The sequence below is a fragment of the Arvicola amphibius genome, chromosome 13 (assembly GCF_903992535.2).
Source record: "Arvicola amphibius chromosome 13, mArvAmp1.2, whole genome shotgun sequence".
Taxonomy (NCBI): domain Eukaryota; kingdom Metazoa; phylum Chordata; class Mammalia; order Rodentia; family Cricetidae; genus Arvicola; species Arvicola amphibius.
This window is the reverse complement of record NC_052059.1, coordinates 56,013,678-56,038,524: the sequence shown is the minus strand read 5'-3', so window position 1 is coordinate 56,038,524 and position 24,847 is coordinate 56,013,678. Positions and strand designations below refer to the sequence as shown.

Here is a 24,847-nt window from a genome sequence, read left to right as displayed (position 1 = left end):
ATGCATTTCCCCCTCTGCATAAACTACAGAGTACAACCAACGGTTTGCTCTGAGATGTTTCTTTCATATCAGCACCAGCTTTTAGAAAACAGAGTGGAATTCACTGTTTGGAGGTTTAGAACTATGTCCTCAGAAAAAATATTATTAAATACTCAGCTGTATTTACAGTTTTTTAAATATTAGCTATACCTAGTTCCTAAAACATTTACACTAATTTATATTTTTTTGGCTTACCTTTCTATTACTTGTTTTTGATACGAGAGTGATTTAAAACACATCTTTAACATGTATTCTTTAAAGCATATATGGTCTATATGGTCCTTCTGCTGTATGGTGCAGATGCCAGAAGCACATCTCTCCTAGAATCTTATGCTCTAGGCACTTGTCATTTTCCCAAGACTGTATTTCAGAAGTTTTTAAATTTATTTTTATTTTATATGCATGAGTGCTTTGTCCGCATGGAAATTTGTTCTCTATGTGTGTGTCTGGTGCCTGCAGAGGTCACAAGAGGGAATGGAACCCGGGTCCTCTGCCATTAGGAACTAGGTCTGAACATGCAAATGGTGTGACCCTTCAAATGCAAACAGTGAGCACTGCTTTGATGTTTAAGGGAATGTCAATCACTGCACAAGCACCAGGTGTCACAATAACCCCAATACAAGCATGTGCTCACCTTAACAAACTCCTTTCTTTCAATCATCTCATTGCCATCTGCATCTAGCATTTTAAAAGCGACATGGAATCCAGTGTGAGGCTCTGCAAGAAGGTGAACAATGAACAATTATTTAGTTGCTGGCAAAATGCTAAGTATTTGTAGCTACAAAAACCTTCCAATTTGAAATAAATGACCAAAAAGTATATAAGCAAAAGCCAGAGGAAAGAAGGATCTTGTTCATATTTTCTTTCTTTCTTATTACTTTTTCTTTTTTATTCCTTACTTTCTCTTTCTTTTTTGAGACAGGGTTTGTCTGTGTAGCCTTGGCTGTGCTGGAACTTATTCTGTAGACCAGGCTTGTCTTGAACTCAGAGATCCACCTGCCTCTGCTTTCAAGTGTGGGGATTAAAGTGTGCTCTACCACTATGCAGCTAGGAAAGTTCTCTTTCAAACAGTACTTGATGTTGAAGCTCTGGCCTCTCAACATCGCCCATGGAGCTGTGGCTGGGCTGCACACCCTGCACAACAAATTACTGTGAGAACTTGACCCTACCTCCGGCTTTCTGGTGTTCTCACGGCACTCCTGCTATTTTCATATTATTGCTATTCTCTTTTACTGTTCTTTTTTAGTTTTTAAAAACCTTTTACCTTGCCATTCTTTACAACTATAAAATGTATGTCCGCATATCCTTCAGCCAGTTTCCTCTAGCGTTAACATTTTACAATTCGAAAACACACGTATCAAGACTAAGATATTAACATTGCTACAGCATATGAGCCACGAGCAGCAGAGTCTGTAAGGTATTTTGCATTTAGTTGCCATGTCTGCTTAGTCTCATCCACGGATGAGAATTCCTTAATCTTTTCTGTTTCCACTACTGGAATACTTTGAAGGGCAAGAATCCTGTTTAGATTTTTTTTTAAAATATCCCTAAGAGGCCAAACATGGTGGCCCATGCCTTTAATCCTTGAGGCAGGAGTTTAAGAGAATTTCAGGCCAGTCTGGGTCACATTGTGAGACTCTCCACAGAACTCCAGAACTCACCCACTCTTTCTCCCTCCCTCCCTCCCTCCCTCCCTCCCTCCCTCCCTCCCTCCCTCCCTCCCTCCCTCCCTCCCTCCCTCCCTCCCTCCCACTCTTTCAGAAGGCTAACCATGATTTCTCTCTTTCTCAGAGAACACTTAATCATGATTTTTTTCCTTTTCTTGGATAACACTATGATTTTTCTTCTCCCTCAGAAAACACTCACTACGGTTTTCCTGTTTTTCTGTTCATAAATGCTCTGTCTCAGAAACAAAGTTATAGGGTGCCATAGTATGTAGGTAGAAGAGCACACTCTAAGTTAACATTATTTTGCAGATGGAGAGGTTAAGATTTGTGTGTGTGTGTGCGTGTGAGTCCACCTGTGCGCATGTGGAAGCCAGAGGCTGATGTGGAGAGCTTGGGTTATGGCTCTCACTGAATCTGGAGCTTTTTCCGCTCTTCTACTAGACTGGGTAGCCAGTGAGCCCCAGCCCCAGTACTGGAACTACAGGTGCAGATCCTCATGCCTGTATTTTCTGAATGCTGGGGTCTGAACTCAGACTGTCATGTTTGTGCAGTAAACACTCTAACTCACGGAGACATCTCACCAGCTCTATTCCCAATGCTTTTAGTGATAAACACACAAACACCAAATTTCAAGTCCTGCTTGTTAGGGATGAGAACTCCACATAACTATTATAAAGAGAAGCAGTATACTTACTCGTGAGGATTGTAAGTAAGAAAAGATACTCGGTATATGAAATTAGCCCTGAAAGAGAAAACATAAGAATAAATCAGGAGATAAATTTTAGATGAGAACCATGGAAATAACTAATATTGAAACATCACCTCTGTAAAATTTGACATTTTATTCTACATCTTTGGTATAGTGGAAACCACTGTATAATAAGAGTTGAAATACAGCCACATTTTAAAAAAGAAAGACACCATTCTTCATCAAGTTTTACCTCCAGCAAGGAGGTAATGATAGCGAATCTTATGTGTCAGTTAGATTGGGCAAGGATTGGCCATTTTTCTGGGTGTATCTATGAGGGTTCTCCAGCTGAAACCAGTCTATGGACTGGTAGACTCAGAGGAGGAGACTGACCTCTCAACATGTGAGCATCATCTAGTCTGTCAGCAAGATGCCGAGCAAAGAATTCAGGCCTGCCCTCCCCTTCCTTACCTGCTATCAATCTCGCTGCATCCTCTACCCCTCTACTTCAACTCCTGGCTCTCCAGGTTTTCAAGACTTTGGGCTGAGACTGAATCCCACTCCTGGCTCTTGGGTCTCTGGCTTACAGAGGTCACACAAACCTGCAAGTCTCCTTATGAGTTTGGCTTCACTGAACAATACTGACAGCTTCTGTTTAGCAAGTAACAGGAATTCACTAGCATCTCATCTGCAGGTTATGTAATTTAGACTTAGTTTTTCCTTGATTGACAGGAATCTACAAGCACAGTAGCTCAGCTTTAGTTACAGCGAAGGCTAACAATCCAATCTTTGCTGCAGTGACTTCCCTTCCCTGGAGAAACCGTTCTTTTTCATTCTTAGCATGCAGTCTGGGTGGACGCCTCACTTTCCTTCCATTTCCATGACACTGAAGGAGGCGCTGTATCCGAGTTAGGTTTCTGTTGCTGTGATAAAACACCATGACCAAAAGCAACCTGGGGAGGAAAGGGCTGACTTCTGTTTATAGTTCTATAAAACAGTCCACATACAAGAAAGTCAGGGTAGGAAGTAGAGACAGGAACCTGGAGGCAGGAACTGAAGTAGAAGCCATGAACAAGTGCTGCTTGCTGGTTTGCTCAGCCTGTTTTCTTACACCACTTACAGTGATCTGGGTCTTCCCATATCAACCACCAATAAGGAAAACACCCTACAGACTTGCCTACAGAGGCATTTTCTCAATAAAGATCACCTCTTCCTGAATGACTCTACCTTGTGTCAAGCTGACAAAACAGTGGCCAGCCAAGATGGCAAGTGGCTTTGGGCTCAAGCTGGTGACCAGGCTGCTCTAGGGACTGGTTCAGGGTAATTCATGACTGAAGCTAGGTCACTATGAGCGGTTCTGCATGATTTCTACCGAGAATGCCGGACCACTGACTTCTTTTGTGTGCACTCGATGATGTGAGAGTTATAATTAGGACTATGAGGACATGGGCAAAGACAAGAGAGCCCATAGTTAACTGGAAGGCTTGAAAAATGGGTACTGGTCTGAGCTCCAAATCCAGGTAGCTTTAGGGCTAGCTCCGTATCTGGTCACTAAATAAACTTTGTTGTTAGAGCAGTGATGGGTTTTAGGTTGGTGCAGTGAGGAGCAACAGTAAACACAGAAGTCTGACTTTAACAAGAGTGGCTGTTGGAGGAGGTACCAATTTGTCTCTTGGTCAGAAGCTTGGGCAGAAGCAAAATGCACAACTTACAACTGAACACACTTTATCATGAAGAACTCAACAACAGATAAAATCACACAGACTCTTAGTTATATATTATTATATATTATATCTATAATCACAGATAGTTATAGATTATTATATTAGATAATAATATAACGAAACTCAGGCCTAATAATTATCAACTTGTAAGTCTTATTTTGTCTTTGAATCTCTACCTCTCAGTAGATTATTTTGAAACAAATCTTACATATCATATCACTTCAAAGCCTCCCAGGTAAAAATATTCAAAGGCTGGGTGCTGACATCCTCACCAGCTCTCCTCACTCAGCTATTTCCTTGATTTTGAAGTAGTTGTGTTTTCTCAGAGTGAGGACATGTAGTCCGTCTATGGATACCTCTTTCTGAAGACTATTCAGTGTTTACATGAAGGGAGAATAAATTCTATGTGTTTGTCATGTCTTGCTCCTGGCAGAAGTGTTCTAATGTTAGTCTGAGGATCAAAGCATTTCATCCCTTGGCGGCCTTAAAAAAGGGGGAAAATAGTGTTTTTCTATATTTCAAAGGAATAGAGTGGGGGGGGGAGGAGCAACCTCTAGACTGTCCTGGGCTTGGTGCCAAAGGAGACCTTTCTTGTCTTTAAACACAGGTAAATGTCCTTTAAGCATAGGCAATTTTTGAAAAGGAAAATTCCAGCGTCTTTCTCTGAAACACTGACTTAAGTAAACACAGTTGAGAAGTGTAAAAACAGCGGCTTGTGCTCCAGACGCAGTACAGACAACAGAGCCCTGCAGCGCCTCCTAGCTGCCTCAGAAAGCGCTTCTAGAGAGACCCGCATCTAAGGGCACCCGCTGGAAAACTGCTTAGCACCTGTTACTTTGATGGGAAACTGAATGCTGCTAAGTGGCAGTTTCAAAGCTGCATGATACACAGAGAAATTTATTTATTATTTATTATTTATTTATTTATTTATTTATTTATTTATATGTGTATTGGTGTTTTGCCTGCATATGTCTGCGCACCATAAGGATGAGTTCAGACAGTTGTGAGCCACCATATGGTGCTGACAATCAAACTTGAGTCCTTTTGAAGAGTAGTCAGTGTTCTCAATCACTAAGCTATGCCCAGAACAAACAGGGAAATGTTTTTAAAAATTTACCTTTAAAGGCTGGGTAGTGGTGGCACATACCTTTAATCCCAGCACTCAGGAAGTAGAAGCAGGAGGATCTCAGTGAATTCGAGGCCAGCCTGGTCTACAAGGTGAGTTCCAAGATTGTTACACAGAGAAACTCTGTCTCAAAAAACAAAACAAAACAAAACAAAAAACAAAGAGACAGAAAGACAGAAACAGAGAGACAGAGAGAGAGACAGAGAGACAGAGACAGAGGAGAGAGAAAGCAATTCATAAAAAAACTTACCTTTAAAGTTTGATAAAGGATCTTTAGGGCCACTAGGTGCAATGAGTAACAGTTCCTACACTTCCAGAAGTATTTTAAAGTTGGAACCACACTCAAACACAGTCTGTTCAGTGACGGCATTCTGAGAACTGTATTTCCCAAGCAGCCTGGGATATCGCTCTTCCATGGGGATATATTTATATCTTACAACAATGTGTCTTGTAATTTATAGTCAGAGCATCCTTGAGGCAAGTGTGATACTGACAATCTAGCTCAGTTAAAAAATTCAGAATAAGCATAACTTAGAATTTACTTTTCTTTCTAAAGCATAGTAAATTTTATCTCAAGAACATTCTACCTTTTGTTGGCTATGTTATAAATTCTGATGGATCCTATATGGTGTGAAATGGAGTATCTTAAATTGTTCTTTACACAGTTTTATTAACACTGGCAGTGAAGTACAGGTGAATCTTTCCTTCTTTCTCAGAAATACAGATTTCAACAGAAAATAAAAACAAGCAAGCAAACTCCCTGCTAAATTCTTCCTCAATTGTTTTCTGTCTGTGGTGACTAGGCTTTGTTATTAATGAAAGTGAAGATAGCTTGAGTGCCTGAATTTATCTTCCCTGCATCCTTCTGGTCACAAGTACAGGAAAGCCGAGTTTGCAGACTCAGAACACACATTCCTACAAACTCCCAATATAAAAATCGTAGGAGACCGTTACCTCTAAAGCACACAGGTTTATTCTGGTGCTATGATTGGGAGGGATCCAATAGGGAAGAGGTTCTCAACCTTCCTAATGCTGTGCCTTTAATACAGTTCCTCACGCTGTGGTGACCCCAACCATAAAGTTATTTTGTTTCTACTTCCTAACTGTAATTTTTCTATTTATGAATCATAATGTAAATATCTGATATGCAACCTTTGCACAACCTGCAGGTTGAGAACTGCTGCAATAGAATACTAGAGTGTAAAGATCACTGGGTAATTCAATATTAGCACCGCAACGGAATTCTGTGCTGCCTGCTAGACACTGACATACTGAGGGATGAACAGAACTTGACACAAGCAGTACAGTAATGTGTATACATGTATTTGTTTTGTGGACCTGGGGATCAAACACAGTGCCTCACACATCAGCCAGGAGCTCTAGCACTGAGCCATACCTCTAGAGCTATTTTGAAGATTCCTAAATGTTTATTTTTCAAACCACCCACTCTTTCTCCACCATGTATGCTTTCTAACATCATTGGCAGCTTTCTCTTGACTTTTATACTTTCTTCTCTTCCTCTCCCTTCCTACTTGACTTCCTTTATTACTATCCTGTTTAGGGTCCATGTACAATTTGTCAAACTTCTTCAGTAGTCAATATTCTTTATGGCTTCCTCTAGGACTATCCTCTACTTGCCCAGCATAACCCTAACTTAATTCAACTGCAGCATCCTGTTGTTCCACGTGAACATAGGATGAGCACACAGCTGACCAGCGGCTCTATTCTTCATGAACCACATCTCTGCTTGAAGCTTCTCACAGTTATTTTGCTTCTCAATCAGTTCAATTCATTTTCTTATCATGGAAGCTCCTCCCTACTCCTTTCTCCACTATTCTGCTTTGTCCAGGCTGCTCCTCAGGCCCTGCTACCCACACAGTATATAGATGGACGCCATCTATCACTCTTCCCTCCTGGCACAACAGAAAAGCCAGCAGCCAGTGTCAAGATGGCCTTTCCCTCTGGCTTTTAAACAATCCCTCTTCTCCCGCTTTTTAGGATTTGCTGTGCTTAAACTCCGCCCCTTTTCTCTCACCAGTAAGAAATATGCTCACATCTCTCCATCATAACTAACATGCCCTCAACTATCTGTCTCTTCCCCAGCTTCCTCCTCCTAACTCTTCTGCTCATGCCCAGGCCTCTCAGCTAGGTTTCATTTAATTTTCTCACAATGACAACCATTTCTCAAAAATGGCTTCATAGCGCACCCCTCACTGACCTATATCACTCTAAGCATCAAGTACTCAGGATAAAAATGGTGGGCTAGAAGCTGGTTTATGTGAACTATAGAGAAGAGCCAGGATCAAATAGAGCAGACTGGATTCCAGAGGGAGAGGGGACCAGCACTAGAAACCACAAAGGAGTGAGAGGATAGCTTGGAGAAACCACAGGCGACTCAGCCACAAGCTCTCACAGTCTAGCCCCAGGGCTCGGGGTGGGGAGCAGGAGCCCTTCCAGAAGGAAATGCTGGTGCTCAAGGTGAAGGGACTGGCAATACTGCTCTCAGCACAAGCCCACAGTTCTCAGAAACCTCAATCCAGTTCAGGATTCGGTGAGAAAGCGTGTTCCACAGTGGCGCGCAGTCCCACGGTGTCACTCCTCACCACCATCTTGACTGGGAACCCTGGGCCCTGAGCACATGGATAATTACAAACCAAGGACTCTGTGGCTGTAGGCTGGGGCTGGCTGGTGAAGAATAAAGGAGGAAGTCCTGCTCTTGGTGGCTAGGGGCAAATCTCATTAACTGAGAATAACACTGGAGTCTGACAGTCCTAAGCTTGAGGTCAGTGGGTAGGTCAGCCTCAAGGATTCTGTTGTAAAGACTACGAATTCTGAAGCTCTAGGGAACTACCTGTCCACAGCTGTAGCCCTCCAGCAGGGTGTTCAATATGTAGTGGGTTTGAACATGAAGGAGACAGGTTTGTCTGTAAAGATCTCAGGCCGTGTTTTCTTCCCTTACGCCCAACACACTTGGGAGGTGCCCTCCAGTATGAGGCTCTTCAGGATAACAAACAACTAAGTTTCAGGAGATGGGAAAACCTCTGCAAAGCTAACTGTGGCCAGCAGAGGGCCCCTATACCCAAAGGAAGCTACCCAAGTGAAGACTGCCCTGGCTGATTTCTAACCCTTGTCTAGATCAGGCTCATACCAGTAAGAATCATAGCAAGACACAAGTCTACAAGATCATATGACAGTGCCCCTGACACACCCACTACAGACTCCAGTCCTATAGTACTCAGAAAGAGCCTCTCTGACACTTTATCTTTTGTTATTGCCATTTCCTTCCCTTTATATTATTCTTTTTATTACGATTTTGTCTTTCTCCAGTATTTTAAAAAATTTATGTGTATGAGTATTTTGTCTATGTGTATTTATGTGTATGAATGTATGTGTACAACTTGCATTCCTGAGGCCCTCAGAAGTCAGCAAAGGGCACTGGATCCCCTGGAACTGGAGCTATGGATGGGTGCTGGGAACTGAACCCATTATCTGCAAGAACAAATTAACTACGAAGATTCTTTATTGAATTCCAAGCATCATAGGTCAAATAAGACAGTTACACAGTACTCTAGCCAATATTCTTCTAAGTACTTCTCTAAAGTGGGTCACATCAGAGGCCATAAAGCAAGTCTGAACAAATATGAAAGAAGTGAAAGAATTCATTGTATCTCTTCAGATCAAAGTGCAATAAGAGTAGAAATCAACAGCAAAAGAACATATTGAAATTATGCAAGTATTTCTATACTGTACAATGTACTTTTAGGTTACAAGTCACTGGGTCACTGAATAAACCAGGGAAGAAAATGATGACTTCCTTAAAAGTGAAAGCACAACTTATCAGAACCTTTAGGGTACAGGTAAGACATCTGTAGAGTTACTAACTATGACTGCTATGTTAGGAAACCACAGTGGGGCTGGGAGTGGCAAGTCAATAACGCCTCTCCTTTGCAAGTATGAGGACCTGGGTTTGATCACCAGCAACCACATAAAACCCCAAGATTTGTCATTTGTATTGGTTTAATAAAACACTGATTGGTCAATAGCCAGGAAGGACGTATAGGTGGGGCAACCAGAATAGAAGAATTCTGAGAAGAGGAGAGGCTCAGTCTGCAGTTGTCACCTAGATGCAGGGGAAGCAAGATGAAAATGCCTCAATAATAAAAGGTACCAAGCCACGTGGCTACCAAAGACAAGAATTATAGGCTAATGTAAGATGTAAGAGTTAGTAAATAAGAAGCCTGAGCTAATTGGCCAAGCAGTGTTGTAATTAATACAGTTTCTGTGTGATTATTTCAGGTCTGGGCAGCCAGGAATGAACAAATGCCACCCTCTCCCTCCACCCCCAACAATGCTGTAAGAGGTGGTAACAAGAGGCCTCCTGGGTTGGCTGTCTGTCTAGACTAATTGGTGAGCTCCAGGCCAATGAGAAATCCTATCTCACAGCGGTAGACAGTCTTCTTGAGGAGGGCACCAGAGGTTACCTTCAGGTATCCATGTCAACTTCACTGAAAAACAGTGATCTTATATTTGAGTAACTTAAAGGTGCATCTAAAAGTGTTAGAAAAATAAGAACAAGACAAACCCCAAAGCAGTAGATAGTAAGAAATAGGATAGAAATGAGCTGGATACTAAAAGAACAATACAAAGACTTAATGAAACAAAGTAGGTTTTTAAAAAATAAACAAGATAGAAAAACTATTGGTCAAAAAATTAAAAGAGAGGGAAGATATGATCAATCAAATTAAGCATGAAACCAGCACATTACAACAGATACCAACAAAATCCAAAGGATCATTTAAAGGACTACCTTCATTCCCAAAACACTAGAAGACATGAATTCACAGACACAGTTACCTACCAAAGTTAAATCAAAAGGATATAATTAATTTAGACAGATCTATAACAAGCAATGAGACAGAGGCAGTATGGGTCTCACAACAGCACAGCAAGACCAGATCCTTTCCCTCATTCTACCAATCATACGCAGGAATAGGTAACACTAACACTCTTCAGACTACTCCATAAAGCAGAAAGATAGGAAAACTGCAAAACTAATTGTGAGAAGCTGGTATTAACCCTGATATCAAAACCGCATAAGTGCACAGCAGCAACAGAAGACTGCAGACTGATTTTCCTGGTAAACAGACACAAAAAGTCACAATAATTTTCAAATTAAATTTAAGAATGCAATAAGGAGCATAAACATTATGGCCATGTTGGTTGTATCCAGGGATGCAAGGATGTTCAATATATGTAAATCAAGAGATGTGATGCAGACTCAAGGACTGAAATTACATCATTTCAGTCAGTGCAGGAAAATCTTTCGACAAACGCTGGCATCAGGATATAGCCTTTCAAAGGCTAGAACTGCAGTGTGCATCTGCATGCCTGGCCTACCTCTCCTCTTTACCATGTTCTCTCAGCCCCCCGAAGCATTCTCATGGTTTTCCTCTGTTCATTTTGCCTGGCCTTTTTATTTCTTTGTACGGGACTCCTTAATTTCCACACAGGCCTCATCTCCTTTCTCTCCACTTTCCCTCAATCCTTCTCTAGGACTTAATCACTGATGTTAAGTAATTTATCTTTTATTGCTTAAAAAAACTTGAGAAGTTATTTCTCAACCATTTATTATACCATGAAACACCAGTTAAATCACATGGCACTTTCTGCTCCTGCTGTCCCTGCTGCAGTGGCTGGCAGAGCTACATGGATAACCTGATGGGCGATGGCTGCTTCCAGGAGGCCGCCATTGTCGGCTACTGCGACGCCAAATACGTCTGGGCAGCCACGGCCGGGGACGTCTTCCAGAGCATCACGCCAATAGAAATAGATATGATTGTAGGAAAAGGCCAGGAAGGTTTCTTTACCAACGGTTTGACTCTTGGTGCAAAGAAGTGTTCAGTGATCAGAGATAGCCTATACGTTGATGGTGACTGCAGAATGGATATCTGGACAAAGAGTCAAGGTGGGGATCCAACATACAATGTTGCTGTTGGCAGAGCTGGTAGAGCACTGGTTATAGTCATAGGAAAGGAAGGTGTCCATGGAGCCACACTTAACAAGAAAGCGCATGAACTTGCTTTATACCTGAGGAGGTCTGATGTGTAAGCAGCCTCTTCCTTCTATCTACCAAATGTCTTCATCACCACCCCAATTATGATCACAGTGGTACCAGACTGTAGATGGTAGCTAGTTTTTCTTTATTTTTTAATGTCATGATTCCCAAAGGGTCATTTGTATGTTAACCACTGTGTGTAACCAACCTTGATCTGGCATCATAACTGCAGCACAATAATGATTTGCATGATATCTTGAAACTGGGGGAAGGAAGCATGCCGAGTTGGGCATCACTTTGTTTTAGGAACTAATTAATGGGATAGTGATTACTAAAATAAGTTAATTTTAAGCAAGGTGCTGGTTGTACAAGCTCTAATTTGATCAATGTCTTTTCAGCACTTTGAGCATTTACTTGGCTCATTTAGTCTTCCTTTTGTAGCATATGGTTGGGAGGAAAAAGTGCATGCATACTTCACTCTTTCCTCATCCCTCCCTTCAAACATGAGGTATTTGGTTTTTCCATTCTTTTGTGTAGTGCCTGGTTTATTTAACTTAATTGATACCTCCTTTGTTGACGAGCTATCGAGAGCTGCGGTGATTTGCTTTTAATACTATGGTTGCACTTGAGACAGACTCTTTGTAGTGTCTACAGGATATGAAGAATGCAATTGTCGGGGGCAAAGGCACTTCCTCCATGACCTTGCTACAGTAACCACACCGGTCAGATTCCCAGGGACATTCTGTCATTGCAGTAGCTCAGACTTCTTGTCTTGTCTTTGCACACCAGCTCTCTTCTTGAGTAAAACTGTAAAAGGCTGCCATTGTGGACATTAGGTTCCCAACATAACCATCTGGAGTGTGTCCAGTTTATTTTTCATAGGACCAATTTTTATTTGCAGCTTAGGTTTTTATTCGAAGTTGCATTATTGTGGACTTGGCTGTCTTGTGATGTATTTTTTTTCATATGTATTTTGTGCCATATTATTGTTAAAATGAACTGTTGCTATTGTGAGATGGGTTTTCTTTCGAATGGCACTACTTTAGGGACATTCTAGTATTTGCTTCTATTGTTTGGGCATTGTGGATAATGTACAGATTTAAAAACAAATCTTGTTGCTGATTTGTCCATTTCTTTCCCTGCACTTTGTTACATCTGGGATACAGTCTAACTCATCTGATTTAATATGCATTTTAAAATGCCATAACTATTAAACACCTTGTTTATAGACAGATTAAATAAATTTATTCCAACAAAACAAAATCACATGGCACAAATATCCCAGTTTAATTATCTAACACTACTTAGTTAAATCTATACATAGAAATTTAACGATGATTAAAAATTACCTTTATCACCCAGGTCTCTAAAAAAAGTTGATCCACAGCGTGCTATTTTGATTCCTGATAGTACATCCTCGATATCCTTAGGACAGACACACAAGTGAAAATCTTTCAGTTGAAGGTATACAAGTTCATTTTCCAGGTCACCCCAAACAAACACACGAAGCCCCAGCACGTCTTACCTTCCTCGCCAGCTTCTTGACTAGTGTTTTACCTACAACAAAGAAGAACCATGACTTAGCAGTCACACTTTCTCTCCAAACTCAGACTGCATTCAGAAGAAAATAATTTCTAAAATGAACAACCCAATCTAGGTAAGAAATAAAGCTGGCAACTTTAGTCAATATCTCAAATGTAAAATCAGGAGCCACAGAATTCTGAATGTGAACACAATGATACTGCAGTTTTCTGCAAGGCCCATTCTCAGCCTCTCTCACACACGTGAAATCTTACAGTCTTTATTCCGAGGGCACTGTGCATTGATCTGTGCCTCACGAGTCCTTTGTTTTTTTAAAGTCAGTGTTTTGGCTTCACTGATTCAAAGACGTCACTTCAATAGGGTAGTTTTGGAAAGCTGCCCTGTTCCAATCCTAGAGCGATCTCTTAAGTATACCATTGTCCAGCCCAGTTTGAGGGGCGACCAAGACTGTCCCAGTTGCTCTTCACAGGGTCTTATTAGACAATAGAGACCTGAAGCTCTTCCAGGTTTTCAGACATCTTAAAAACTTTACTATTATTATTATTTTATTATTTTGTGAATAGTGGTGTGTGCATGTCACACAGTACATGCAAGGTGATCGGAGGACAACTTTCAAGAGCCCCTTCCCATCACCTTGCTTAGGAGGCAGGTCTTACATGTTTCTGCTCTGGTGTGCACTCTAGCCTAGCTGGCCTGTAGGTTTCTTCTGGGTGGCTCTCCGGTCTCCACCTCAAATCTCACTGTAGAAGTGCTGGGGTTACAGATGTATGCCACTGCGCTATGTCTGGCTCCTTATGTGGGCTTTCCAAATTCACTGAAATAATAAATGTTGTCTGTCTCAAACCTAGTGGTGAACATTACCGTGCAGGTGTAGAAACATCTACAATCTCATCTGTGAGGTTTCATGTTACTATCCTGGTCTAATGTTTTTGCTGAGCATTATGTGCCTGTGAGTGACAGTTCTTGATTGTCAGGTGCCATCATAGCATTTAAGTTACTATACAATCTGCAACTGTACATGTCTGTAAAATGTGTATAAAATTAGTAATATAATGATGATTACTTGCTCTAGAAAATGGTGCAATACATATATTTTAACTTTTTGTTTGCTTTTGACACAGGTTATGTTATATAGTCCTCACTGTCCTGGAACTTGCTTTGTAGTACAGGTACACCTGAGATCAGCCATCTTTTTGTCTTATTTCATGAGTTTGTATGGTCACATGCCCAGGACTATTTTAACTCTTAATCTAACAGCTTAATTATACATATAATTATGGAGGCAGTTTTATCACTTTTAACTAAAATTCAAAATATTAATTTAAAAGAAATTGATCATAATTCAAATTTATCATAATGTTTTTCTTTTTTATTTCTTGAAGGGTAGTCTTGCTATGTATAGCTCAGGCTGGCCTGGGACTGGTGACCTTCCTGCCTTGGTGTGTGACACCATGCTTGGTCTCCTAACATTTTTTTCTTAAAGTTCATTACCATGTATATTTTATTTTTGATTCTCCCAGTTTTTGAAAGAGATTGCACTCTATTCGGAAAGCATGTGAGGTGGCAATACCCGGCAGTGGGAAGGTGGAAGGGAATCAAGGATCTGAGGTGGCTTCTAATATAGGATAGTTAGATGCCTTTTTTGAACTTTTAAAAAAGTCATGTGCTTTAAAAAAATCTATTTGAAACTTAATGAGTTAGGTAATATCTGTTTGCTTAAAGCTGGATGTCAGACTGTCAAATGGTTAACCCAGTAACATCAGTGCCAGAGAAACAGCACTGAACAGTGCAACGATAAAGTCATGAATGATAATATACTACAAGAATTAAGGCAAGAAGTAAATTATAGAAACTCCTGAAGAAGGGAGACCTCATATCTGCTTAATTGTGTAGGTGAGTGCTTATCATGAAGGTGTGAAATTAATTTTCATAGTATTCCACCCCCACCCCCAGATCCTAGGCTTTTGAATATAGTACTATCCTCATCTTACATATAAAACAAACAAGTAGGACGATTTAGGTCATAATACTGCCAGTGGAAAATCTGTATTCTCAATCAGATACTGGACAACCTCACCGAAGTGAAGACAGTAACGTAACTAGGGACTCCTCTTCACAGAACTGATTCATCAGTAACATATGATTATAAAGGCATTTGGCTGTTGTGAATAAAAATTAAAATAGAAACATTGGTTATTTCATAGTAATTACAAAATCTGTTCATCTGTATATAGGATGATCATGGAACAGTGGAGTGGGTGTTATAAGCACTAGGCTGATCTGTGGCTTGATGTGCCAGGAAGGGGTCTATGTCTACCACATCATTCAGCAGTCACAGGAGCACAGAGGCAAGATCTGGTACCAGCCTCTGCTTTATAAACATGATAGAATTAACGTGGGAGCTGAATGAAATGCTTCAACTGTCAAAGACAAGGGGCTGGAATGTTCTGGGCACGAAGGAAGTCTTCTGGGTTAACACCTCTTTACTGTCATATTCCAAAATAGTAAAAACTGATGCTGAGAAATGAGCTTTAAAGATGGAGTAAAACTCCTTGCAGTTTCCCGTTGACATAAACACAAAAGTAAAACAGACATCATGAGTGTCTGATAGCTTTTTCTGCAGTCAGAGAGGCATCAGTGGAGAACAACGACGAGCAGGAGCAATGTCTGCAGATCGTAGGAGAGAAGGGTGGGAACATTCCGGCATCTCAGGGGAGGTGCAGTCTGTCCCAAAGATTACAAAGTACACCTGTTTTTAAAGCAGGCCATGCAGCCAATCCCCAGTTGGGGATGGGATGAATCAGGGGATAAGGAAGTTTTAAGTTATTTGTCACCTTACAGGGTGACAACTAAGAATATCCTTGTTGGGCATCATCTCAAGGGTATGTGCATGTGCTCATGTATACTCAAAAAAGCCAGAGTGAAAATGTCATATACCGAGTGACTATGAAACTGGCTACTCTTGTACCATCCTCAAGTGCCCTGAGAATTCTGATTTCTGTTTGGCAGGAGTAAGGGGTACAAGACTCCATAGAGTGCTGGCTTCACAGCTGATACATTTTTGAACAGTGGCTGTAGTGTCCTCCTGTGCTTTGAGAACTGGAATTCCATGCTCAACAGCGCATTTGGTACAGAAGCAGCTCAGGTGTCCACACTATCTAAAGGAAAAGGAAGCATGCTCCAGATACACAACGACACTTTACTCAGCCGTAAAGAAGTTGTGTCATTTGCAGGAAAATGGGAGGAACTGGAGATCATCGTATTAGATGAATTAGAGCAGGCTCAGAAGACAAACACATTTTCTTTCACAAGCAGAATCTTAATAAAGAGACATAAAAGAAAGGAAGAGGATGGCATGGGGAAGAAGAGCAAAGGAAGGAGGTGAACATGATCAAGCTTCGTAACAGGCAGATAGGGAAATGCCATCTGTGATTCTCTGCTCCGTACACTAAATATGCTACTCAGAAAGGGTGTGATGTTCTCTGTCCATTTTTATTACTCTAGGGTAAAATTTTGCTCTTGAAATCTAAAAAAATAGTGTACTGTAGAATACTATTTTCAGGTGTGTTACTTTTGTTTATGCTGCATTTGATTAACTGTGAAGCTGTGATTCTTTGCCTGTCTAAAATACCTAATGGTCCTAAAAAAGAGAGGACTGCCCAATAGTGAGGCAGAAGCAAGGACAGGCGGGGCTGGTGGGCAGAGAGTATAAAAGGAGAAACGAGAGGAGGTGGAACAACAGAAAGAGAACAAGGAGAGGTGGACCTCAAGGGCCACCTACCCAGCTATGCAGCAAGACACAGAGAAAGTAAAGAAAGGCATACAGAAGAAGAGAAAGGTAAAAGCCTAGAGGCAAAAGATAATTTAAGAAAAGATGGCAAAGAGTAAGCCAGGCTAAAGCCAGGCCTTCATAACTGAGAGTAAGTCTCCATGTGTGATTTATTTGGGAGCTGGGTGGTGGGCCCCCCAAAAGCCAAAAGAGCAAAAACATAGTGCTTCTTGATAAATGTAACGAAATAAAACAATTTATTATTGAAAGTTGATGAGAAAATTCCCAGTTAGGCAGGAAACAGAAATCATCAGATTCTTTGTCTTAGTAGACAAATTAATAATACTCTTAAGAAGTCTTAGTGTTTGTATTTCATGATTACGAGGTCAGAAAATTATTTTAGAATCAGTTAAGCAAAGACATAAAAAAGTATACTCACTATGAAAATATTCATATTAGTAAAATAACTGTAGGAAATTTAAATGCTCCCATATGGCTAAGTTATAGCATACTAATGAAACAGCCGACATGTTCTCAAGCAGCAATGACAGGGAAACCGCTCCGGCATTAAACAGAAGAGCTGGTGATGAAGTGCACAGCAGACAACGCCTGGTCTTACATCTCTAAGTGAAAAGGGGTTTTAAAGGGTAAACCTTATGGCACGTGAATTCTATCTCTAAAAAAATTTACAGGCCAAAAAAGACGTGTGCTAATAATGCTGGTAACTACTAGGTGGCGGGCATCCGATTCTGGATTACTGCATTTTCTACTCAGCAGATTGAACAGCTTCCGTTTTCAAAATGGACAGCCTTTTTTCTCACGCTCTCTAACTTCACCATCTACAACACTCGGAAGCAGAAACTGCTGCTCTGTGGATCTAGAAACAAGTCAGAGGCTTTGGCGCTAACCCAGCGACACAGTGAGACTGCTTCCAAGTCCACGCGACTCCATGTACTACCCTCTGCCCTAGCACAGTGACACATTCTGCGGTAAGTCACCTCACATATGTCCAATACTTCTCACTTAACTAATGGGAGTAAGTACCTCAAGGGTGCTTAGTTAAAAGCACAGGAGCACAGAGAGACTGGTATACAGAGACAAGGGAGTGATGGGTCACTTCTGTGCCTCTTGCCCAGATTGCTTGAGCAACTGATAGCTGGCCACACACAAAACTTTAATAAGGCTACTGACAATCACATTGTCTTTTAAATCCATTATCTCTTACTACTAAGGCTACTTCTGCAAGCCTCTGACATTCTTCCCTTTCTTACAACTTGAAACAGCTTTCTCACTCACTGAGAGTAGAAACAGGGATGGTAACTATCCCTTTCCAGATGTTGTGAGGGCCTTTCCAAGAGCCTGGTTAATTTCCGCTTCCACCATGCTCCCTCACCCTTGTCCTCTCAGGGCCTTTGTCCTAGAAAAACCCTCTCCTCTACCCACTGTTCCCCCATCCCCCTCAGTCCAATGTTAAAACTCTTCTCAACAGGAGTGGTGGTGCACACCTTTAATCCCAGCACTCGGGAGCCGGAGACAGGCAGCTCCCTCTGTGAGTTCGAGGCCAGCCTGGTCTACAGAGTGAGCTCCAGGACAGCCAGGGCTGTTATATAGAGAAACCCTGTCTTGAAAAACAAAACAAAATAAACAAACAAACCCCCAAACTCTTGTGTTGGTCACATTTCTACTAGCTGAAGGGGAGATGCACCCTCTTGGCAAACAGGGAGGGGTAGACAAGGTGGGGAGAGGTAAGCGGCTCTAGCTAGCATGGACGAGAGCACTCTAAGTGGTTCCTTGACTTTCAGTCTCCACGTGCTTACTTAAAACAGGTGAAATCTGTGGATGTGATCAACAGTGAGGTGGAGAAAGTGAGCGATTTAGGCAAGCTGATGAAGAAGGCTAGAGAAAGCGAACTGCATACGACACAAATGACTTGGAGGATCTAGGTGAGGCTGAATTTAGTGGCTCCAATCTTGTGTGACTTCCCAGCAGTTTCAATAAAAGGGATATTATCAAGTAGTTATCAGAGTGACAAAGCCGCAAACCCTGTGGCTGCAGGACAGCGAAGGGGACCTTGGCATGACAGAACAGTGGATGCGAGACGCTTTTATGAGGGCAGAGAATAGACACACTGGGTAGCAGGGAAAGTGGAGGATAATTAATTAGTTGTTGCTAGAGATGCAAATTTTGAAATTTGACTGTAAAATTAGGACAATTAGTAGCATGGGTTGTGAACGGTGGAAAAAATGTCACTGGAAGGGAGTGCAGCAAGACAGAATTTAAAAGGGGAGACGGTATTCTGGCCAGAGAGCCTGTGCTTGCAAGCAGAGCACACAGCAGAGACCCAAGCCTACAGGACCCCAGGAAAGGAGCTGCCAGTGTCTATCTGGGGTGCTATGCAGAGGCTTATATAAGCCTCATCAGTTGTATTAATAAAGCATACTATTAACAAAAGGCCAAAAAGATAGTGCCAGGTAAATGAGTTTAAAATCTAATAAATCTCAGATTGCTCTGCATCATTTCATTTACCCACAGACCACGGGTCAGTGGTTTGGCTCAGTTTATCTTTGCTTTGCTGTTCATCGTGATCTGTAGGAATGTAACCAAGATTATCTTATCCACGATGAAAAATGAAGATGAAACATCATATGCATAAAGGATGTATTATTTGGCTTGCAAAATTACTGAAGTCTTGATTTGGCTCGGTGCCTTCTGATGGTTTAACCGCATTCCAAAGAATAATAAAAGTAGAAATGTCACAGTCTTTAATCATAGTTTGCTGTAGTTCTTTGAACATATTTTAGGGGCTATTTTGATGTCTTTTTCTGTTAAATCTGTTATCTGATTGCTCCACAAGCAATTTCTCTTGCTCGCTTCTGTTCAGTGATGCTACAGGTCTTGTTTCTTTGTGTTTCAGCTTCTGCTGTTGGGCCTGGGACAATTCAGATGACACATGTGGGAATCTGGGTACCGGCTCCTTGCCCATGGCTCACTTACTGCTTGTGAATGTGCATAGTGTCTGGTCAGACAGTCTTTAGTAAAGACTGTGTCTCATCCTGCCCTCAAACAGTGCTAAGCACTTGAGGGAACACCCCAGTGAGGCATGGGATGGTTTGGGAGTTCTTGAGTTCCTTCCTGAGATCACTAGGGTGCTGAATCCAGACAATTTGGCCCTGCTGACTTGATGAGAATCCTAGACACACACTGCTCTAGAGATCATCTTTTGAATTTAGGTTCCTATGAAGGATTAATTCCCACTGTGGGTGATTAATATTTGTTATGACCTCTAGAACGCTCCCCATGCCTCAGTTTTGTCTCCTTCCCAAGTGTTCTTAGGCAAAGCACTCAGCACGTGGTTGGCCTGAATCTATCCCTGACAGCTCAACTACCTCTTACCACCACCTACACCTATTTGTTTATTGTTTTTTTTTTGAAACAGGATTTTGCTTACTGTGGATCTTAGCTGATCTCATACTAGCAATCCTCCAGCCTCAACTTCCAGTGTGTTCCGATTACAGGCATGTGCTAGTGTGTCTAGCTGACTGACCTGTGCCTGTTTCTGAGAGTGGCTAAAAATCTCCATTTTATGTTAAAAATGAGGAGACCAGAAGTTTTTACTTAACCTATTTCTATCATCAGGCCAGAGTTCTGTAGCCAGACGGAAGGGCAATGGTGCTGCTCTGAGTAATGCTGGTCCAGCAAGTGAACCCAGGTCTTCATCTCTTCTGGATACCCTCTCTGCCTTTCAAGCCCTAACAAGAGCAGCCAGGTCTCCAGTGTTCCTGGTGGAAGAGAACGAAAGGCAGAGACTGCACTCCACTCTACAAATAAGCAAATAGGGACTGACTGGGTGGGAGAGGGTGCTCCCACCCTTCAGCCGCCCCACAGCATTCCAACTCCAGGGGCAGGGCAGGGCAGGAGCAAAGTCCTAAAGGAGAGCCCAGAGCACTGCTCCTCCCAACAGCCCCCAGAGCGGTGTTCCTGCTGTTGTAGGCTAGAATGAGTTTCTGTCTCATTGAGTTGCAACAGGAGGGAGAATGCCAGTCTTAGTTAAAGCACTCTAGACTAGAACATTTTCTTATCAATTTTAGCAGCTTAACTTGAATAGGCATTTCTAAATTTCCTATAACACCTCAGACGCATTTCCAGAGACTGTAAATGTGATTCTTCATTTTTCTATCAGTTTCAGTAGCAGTGGATTTATGTGTTCTTTATGCTGCTATAACAGATACTAAGTTTACTCACTCCTATGAATAGAATTCCCCATTGTGAGCACAGCCTGCTTTATCCACTCTCTCACCAGTGGACATGTGGATGGTTTCTAGCTTTTCTGCTAACCCAATGCTGCTGCTATAAACACTCTTTTGCATATCCTATGACACACCAGCAAGTGTTCCTATTGGGTATAGAGTATATATACCTAGGAATGTGAATGTTGGTAGAAAATTCTATAATGTTTAATTCTGCAAGGCAGTTACAAGTTGTTTTCCAAAGCAGGTGGAGCTTTCCATTTCCAACCAAGAGTATAAAAGTTCTTGGAGCTCTCCACCTCTGGTTTACAGCTTCCTGAAACTTTGTTGTGATACTTGCCAATAAGAGGTGTAGAATTTTATCCCACCACAGTTCCAAACAAGGGAAGAATTTATGTTCATTTTCTTGTTTATCTTCTGTGAACATCTATTTCTTCCACTTTTTAATAGCTGTACAGAGGAGGGGTGAGAAAAAGGTCAAGAGAGGAGGGCATTCTTCCCTGCTTAGTCTTCTTGAGCAGTTCTAGGGATGGAGCTAGGGCCTCACACACCCCAGGTAAGCACCTTTACCCTTAGAAGGGCTCTTCGGTTGGATCTAATGAGTCGATAAAGAAGTGTGTTTTATTAAATTGACATGTATGAGGAAAGCCTCACAAGAAAGTGGAGCTTGAAGAAACAACCAAAGCAAGATGCTTTGATATTTAGACAACAATCAATTTAGGAAGGACAGACAGGACAAATGGATCTCTCCACTAAGCTATATCCTAGGGATGTCGTTAAGAGATATGGGGCGGGGCGGGAGTAGAAGCTAATGGAAGCTAAAGGTTACTTCAAAGAACTTGTTAATTGGGGCTGTGATGAATTACCGCAGTCACCAGTCTGGTGATCAAGGCTGTTTTTGTGGCTTTGCTTTGTGAAAGATGTCCCTCTCAAAAGAATCTTTATGGCTTGTTGCATGTAGGAAAAGACAGGCCAAATGGCCCTTTCTGTAGTGACAGTTTCTCCAGTGATGTCACTCTGAAGTAATTACCATGTCACTTGGTATACTCTGAGATGACCTGACCTTCACTCTTCCATGTACAAACTTTTTAAAAATTGTAGCTTCATATTCTCTTGTTCATTTTATGTGTTATAAATAAATCCTGCCAGTTTTGGGCTTGTTGTTTCAATTTCTTTAAGGCAACTTTTGATGAATAAAGCTCTATTTTAATAAGGGTGAATCTTGTTCTTTTGGTTGGTACTTTGTCTTATTTAAGAAATGTTTACCTCAGGGAGACACACACATATACACACACTGCCAAAAGGAAAAATGATGTACACGTGAACCACCGGGGACTCAAATACACATATTAGTAATTGACAGACGGCTTAGCAGGGTGAGCAGAACAGCACCCTCAGCGAATTCTATTGATTCTCATAAGATTTTCATCTTTTGTGAGAGCAAACTCTGTTTGGCTATAACAGTCTAGAATGAGTTTCTATTTCATAGAACTGGAATTGTCAGTGAGGGGGAGGTTTTTTTTTTTAAAAGTGTGTGTGTGTGTGTGTGTGTGTGTGTGTGATGTTATGTGTGAGTGTTCTGCCTACAATGTATAACACATGTGTACTTGGTGCCTGTGGAGGTCAGAAGAGGGCATTGGAACCTCTGAAATAGGAATTACAGAGAGTTGTGAGTCACCATGTGGATGCTGGGAAATTGAACCTGGGTCTTCTAAAAGCACAACAAAAGCTTTTAACTGCTGAGCCATTTCTTCAAGTTCATGTCCCTATACCTAGGCTGGGCAGCTTAAAATAGTATGACTTTTGTTCAAGGAATCCCAGACTTCCAGTCTTTGGGGAATCTGCACTCAGGAGCACAAACCCACACATAATTAAAAATAAATCTTAAAACTTATTATTATTATTATTATTATTAATTATTGTATGTGTGTGCCAGCACATGCCATGGCATACATGTGGGGCTCAAGGGACAACTCTATGGAGTTGGGTTTTTTCCTTCTACTCCACGTTGCTTTGAAGGATTGAAGAACTGAGCGCTCTTACCATTCAAGCCACATGAACTGCTCCTCTTCAGGAGTTTTTATCCCTCAAGTTGGTCTATACTCAGATTCTAGCAGCTAATCAATTATTCTTAAACTATTTCTGACATAAAGTCCTGGTAGATTCCAGGTGACTTCTTATCTGAGAAAACCCTGACTGACCCTGTGGATCTATCTGTTTCTAGTTTTAGGTCAGGGTCCCCAGGGACCTTAAGTCTGCTGTGACCCTTGATGGACTTGAGTTGCTGATTTTATAGTTTTTAACCTTTTTCCCCCTTTTTCTGCTGTGAGGACAGAAGTGATAATGTCCAAGTTCTGTTCATGTCAGAGGTTAAATTACTTTATTACTTAATTACTTGTTTGGTTTTTTTGAGATAGGGTCTCAACTATGTAATCCCAGCTGTCCTGGAACTCACTCTGTAGACCAGCCTGGCCTTGAACTCATGGAGATTCGCTTGCCTCTGCCTTCTGAGAGCTGGGATTAAAGATGTGGGCCACCACATGTGACCCAAACTATTTTTTAAATCTTTGCTTAGTATCTTACTATATCAATGTAGGTCAACATTTAAAAGTTTTGACACATACTGCTAAATTTTCTTCCATGGGGCTTTATTAAAGTAATCAAAGCACATTTTTATTACTTTATTTTCTAATTTCCAAACCTTCATTGTTCCCCTAAGATGAAGTCCACACAGCCCTGCCAAGTACACATTCCTTGAGTGGGTGAGCCGTCACTGAGATCTTTTGTACAATTTAGCCCTTATTTATTCGTCAATGTGATCTCCAAGAAATGCCCCAAGCTCTCTGTCTCCAGTGACTGGGGGACTTCCTGTCCCCAGGATTCTTGAGAGTGTTCACCTGCTTTTGCCCTGCTCAGCCTTTCCCAGTGCACTCCACCCTGCTGACTGCCCCGCACTGTGTCTTCACACTTCTGCTGTCCATTACCTTACTTACTGAGAAGCCAGCGTTTTGTTACATTGTGTCAGCACGAGAAGGTTCACAGCACTGTGGCACACACAGTCTGTTGGGGTGAGCCTGGCTGGTTCCCGTGGTACACCTGGGGTTTCTGCTATTGTGGGGTAATTGTGAGCTTACTGTTTATAAAGTCATTGTCCTTTGTTATTTTAATCTTTGGTTATATTTTTTTTCAGAATTTTTCTACTTACAGCATAATAACATAATAACTGATATATGGCTTTCCTTAATAATTAGTCTAGTTTATTTTTCCTCTCAATTTAAAACCTCAATTCCACCAAAAACTAATAATAACCAGTCAAATTATTAAATAATCTTTTTAGTGGCATCTTAAAAACACACTTTTTTTTCATTTAAAAAAACGTACAAAACAACTACTTCTAAGATAGATACATATGAAAGTTTACAACTGTCATATCATAACAATAAAATACACAACACACAGAATAGTGATAATTCAAATGCAAAAAAGCTGTCACTAATCTTGAAAACAGGTTTTTCAATGCTCATGTTTAAGTTTACAAAAAAAAAAAGTCACTCACGCTCTACTTGCTCAAACATTACTGAAAAGAGGAAGTCTCGGGGTGTCATGTAATATTCTCCCTCATGCTCCAGGGATGAAAACTGCATGAACCGCTGTTTACGTAGAGAAAGTTTCTCTACCGATTCCACGTCATTTTTCTAAAAGAAAAAGAAATAATAATTAAAAAGTTTTTCAGTATCATTGCCAAACTCAGTTACCTCTAGAATTACCTTTAAAAAACAAGTGAGATCTCACAGCCCCCAAAGTTTAGTCATTTAATAAATATCAACTAAGTCCCTACGTTTTTAGACACTGAGTTAAAATACCAATTAAGACTAATTGGAGGGAAGTTACTTTCAACCGGAGCATGACATTCACAAATGTGTAAAGTCACTGTGGTGGCGGGAAGTGACATAGCACAAATAGGAGACAGTGGCAGCAGGTGGGTCTCTT

General features: G+C 41.2%; 1 protein-coding gene across 1 annotated transcript in view; it reads right to left on the bottom strand.

Moving 5' to 3' along the window:
* The window catches only part of Micu2 (mitochondrial calcium uptake 2), an 85,791-nt gene that overhangs the window by 29,168 nt on the left and 31,776 nt on the right, over positions 1–24,847 (bottom strand). The window contains exons 2-6 of the mRNA XM_038310071.1: positions 24,414–24,552; positions 12,825–12,856; positions 12,649–12,724; positions 2,401–2,448; positions 674–756 (exon numbers count right to left, since the gene is read on the bottom strand). Coding sequence (XP_038165999.1) covers positions 674–756; positions 2,401–2,448; positions 12,649–12,724; positions 12,825–12,856; positions 24,414–24,552 — 378 coding nt within the window. The remainder of the gene's footprint in view (positions 1–673; positions 757–2,400; positions 2,449–12,648; positions 12,725–12,824; positions 12,857–24,413; positions 24,553–24,847) is intronic.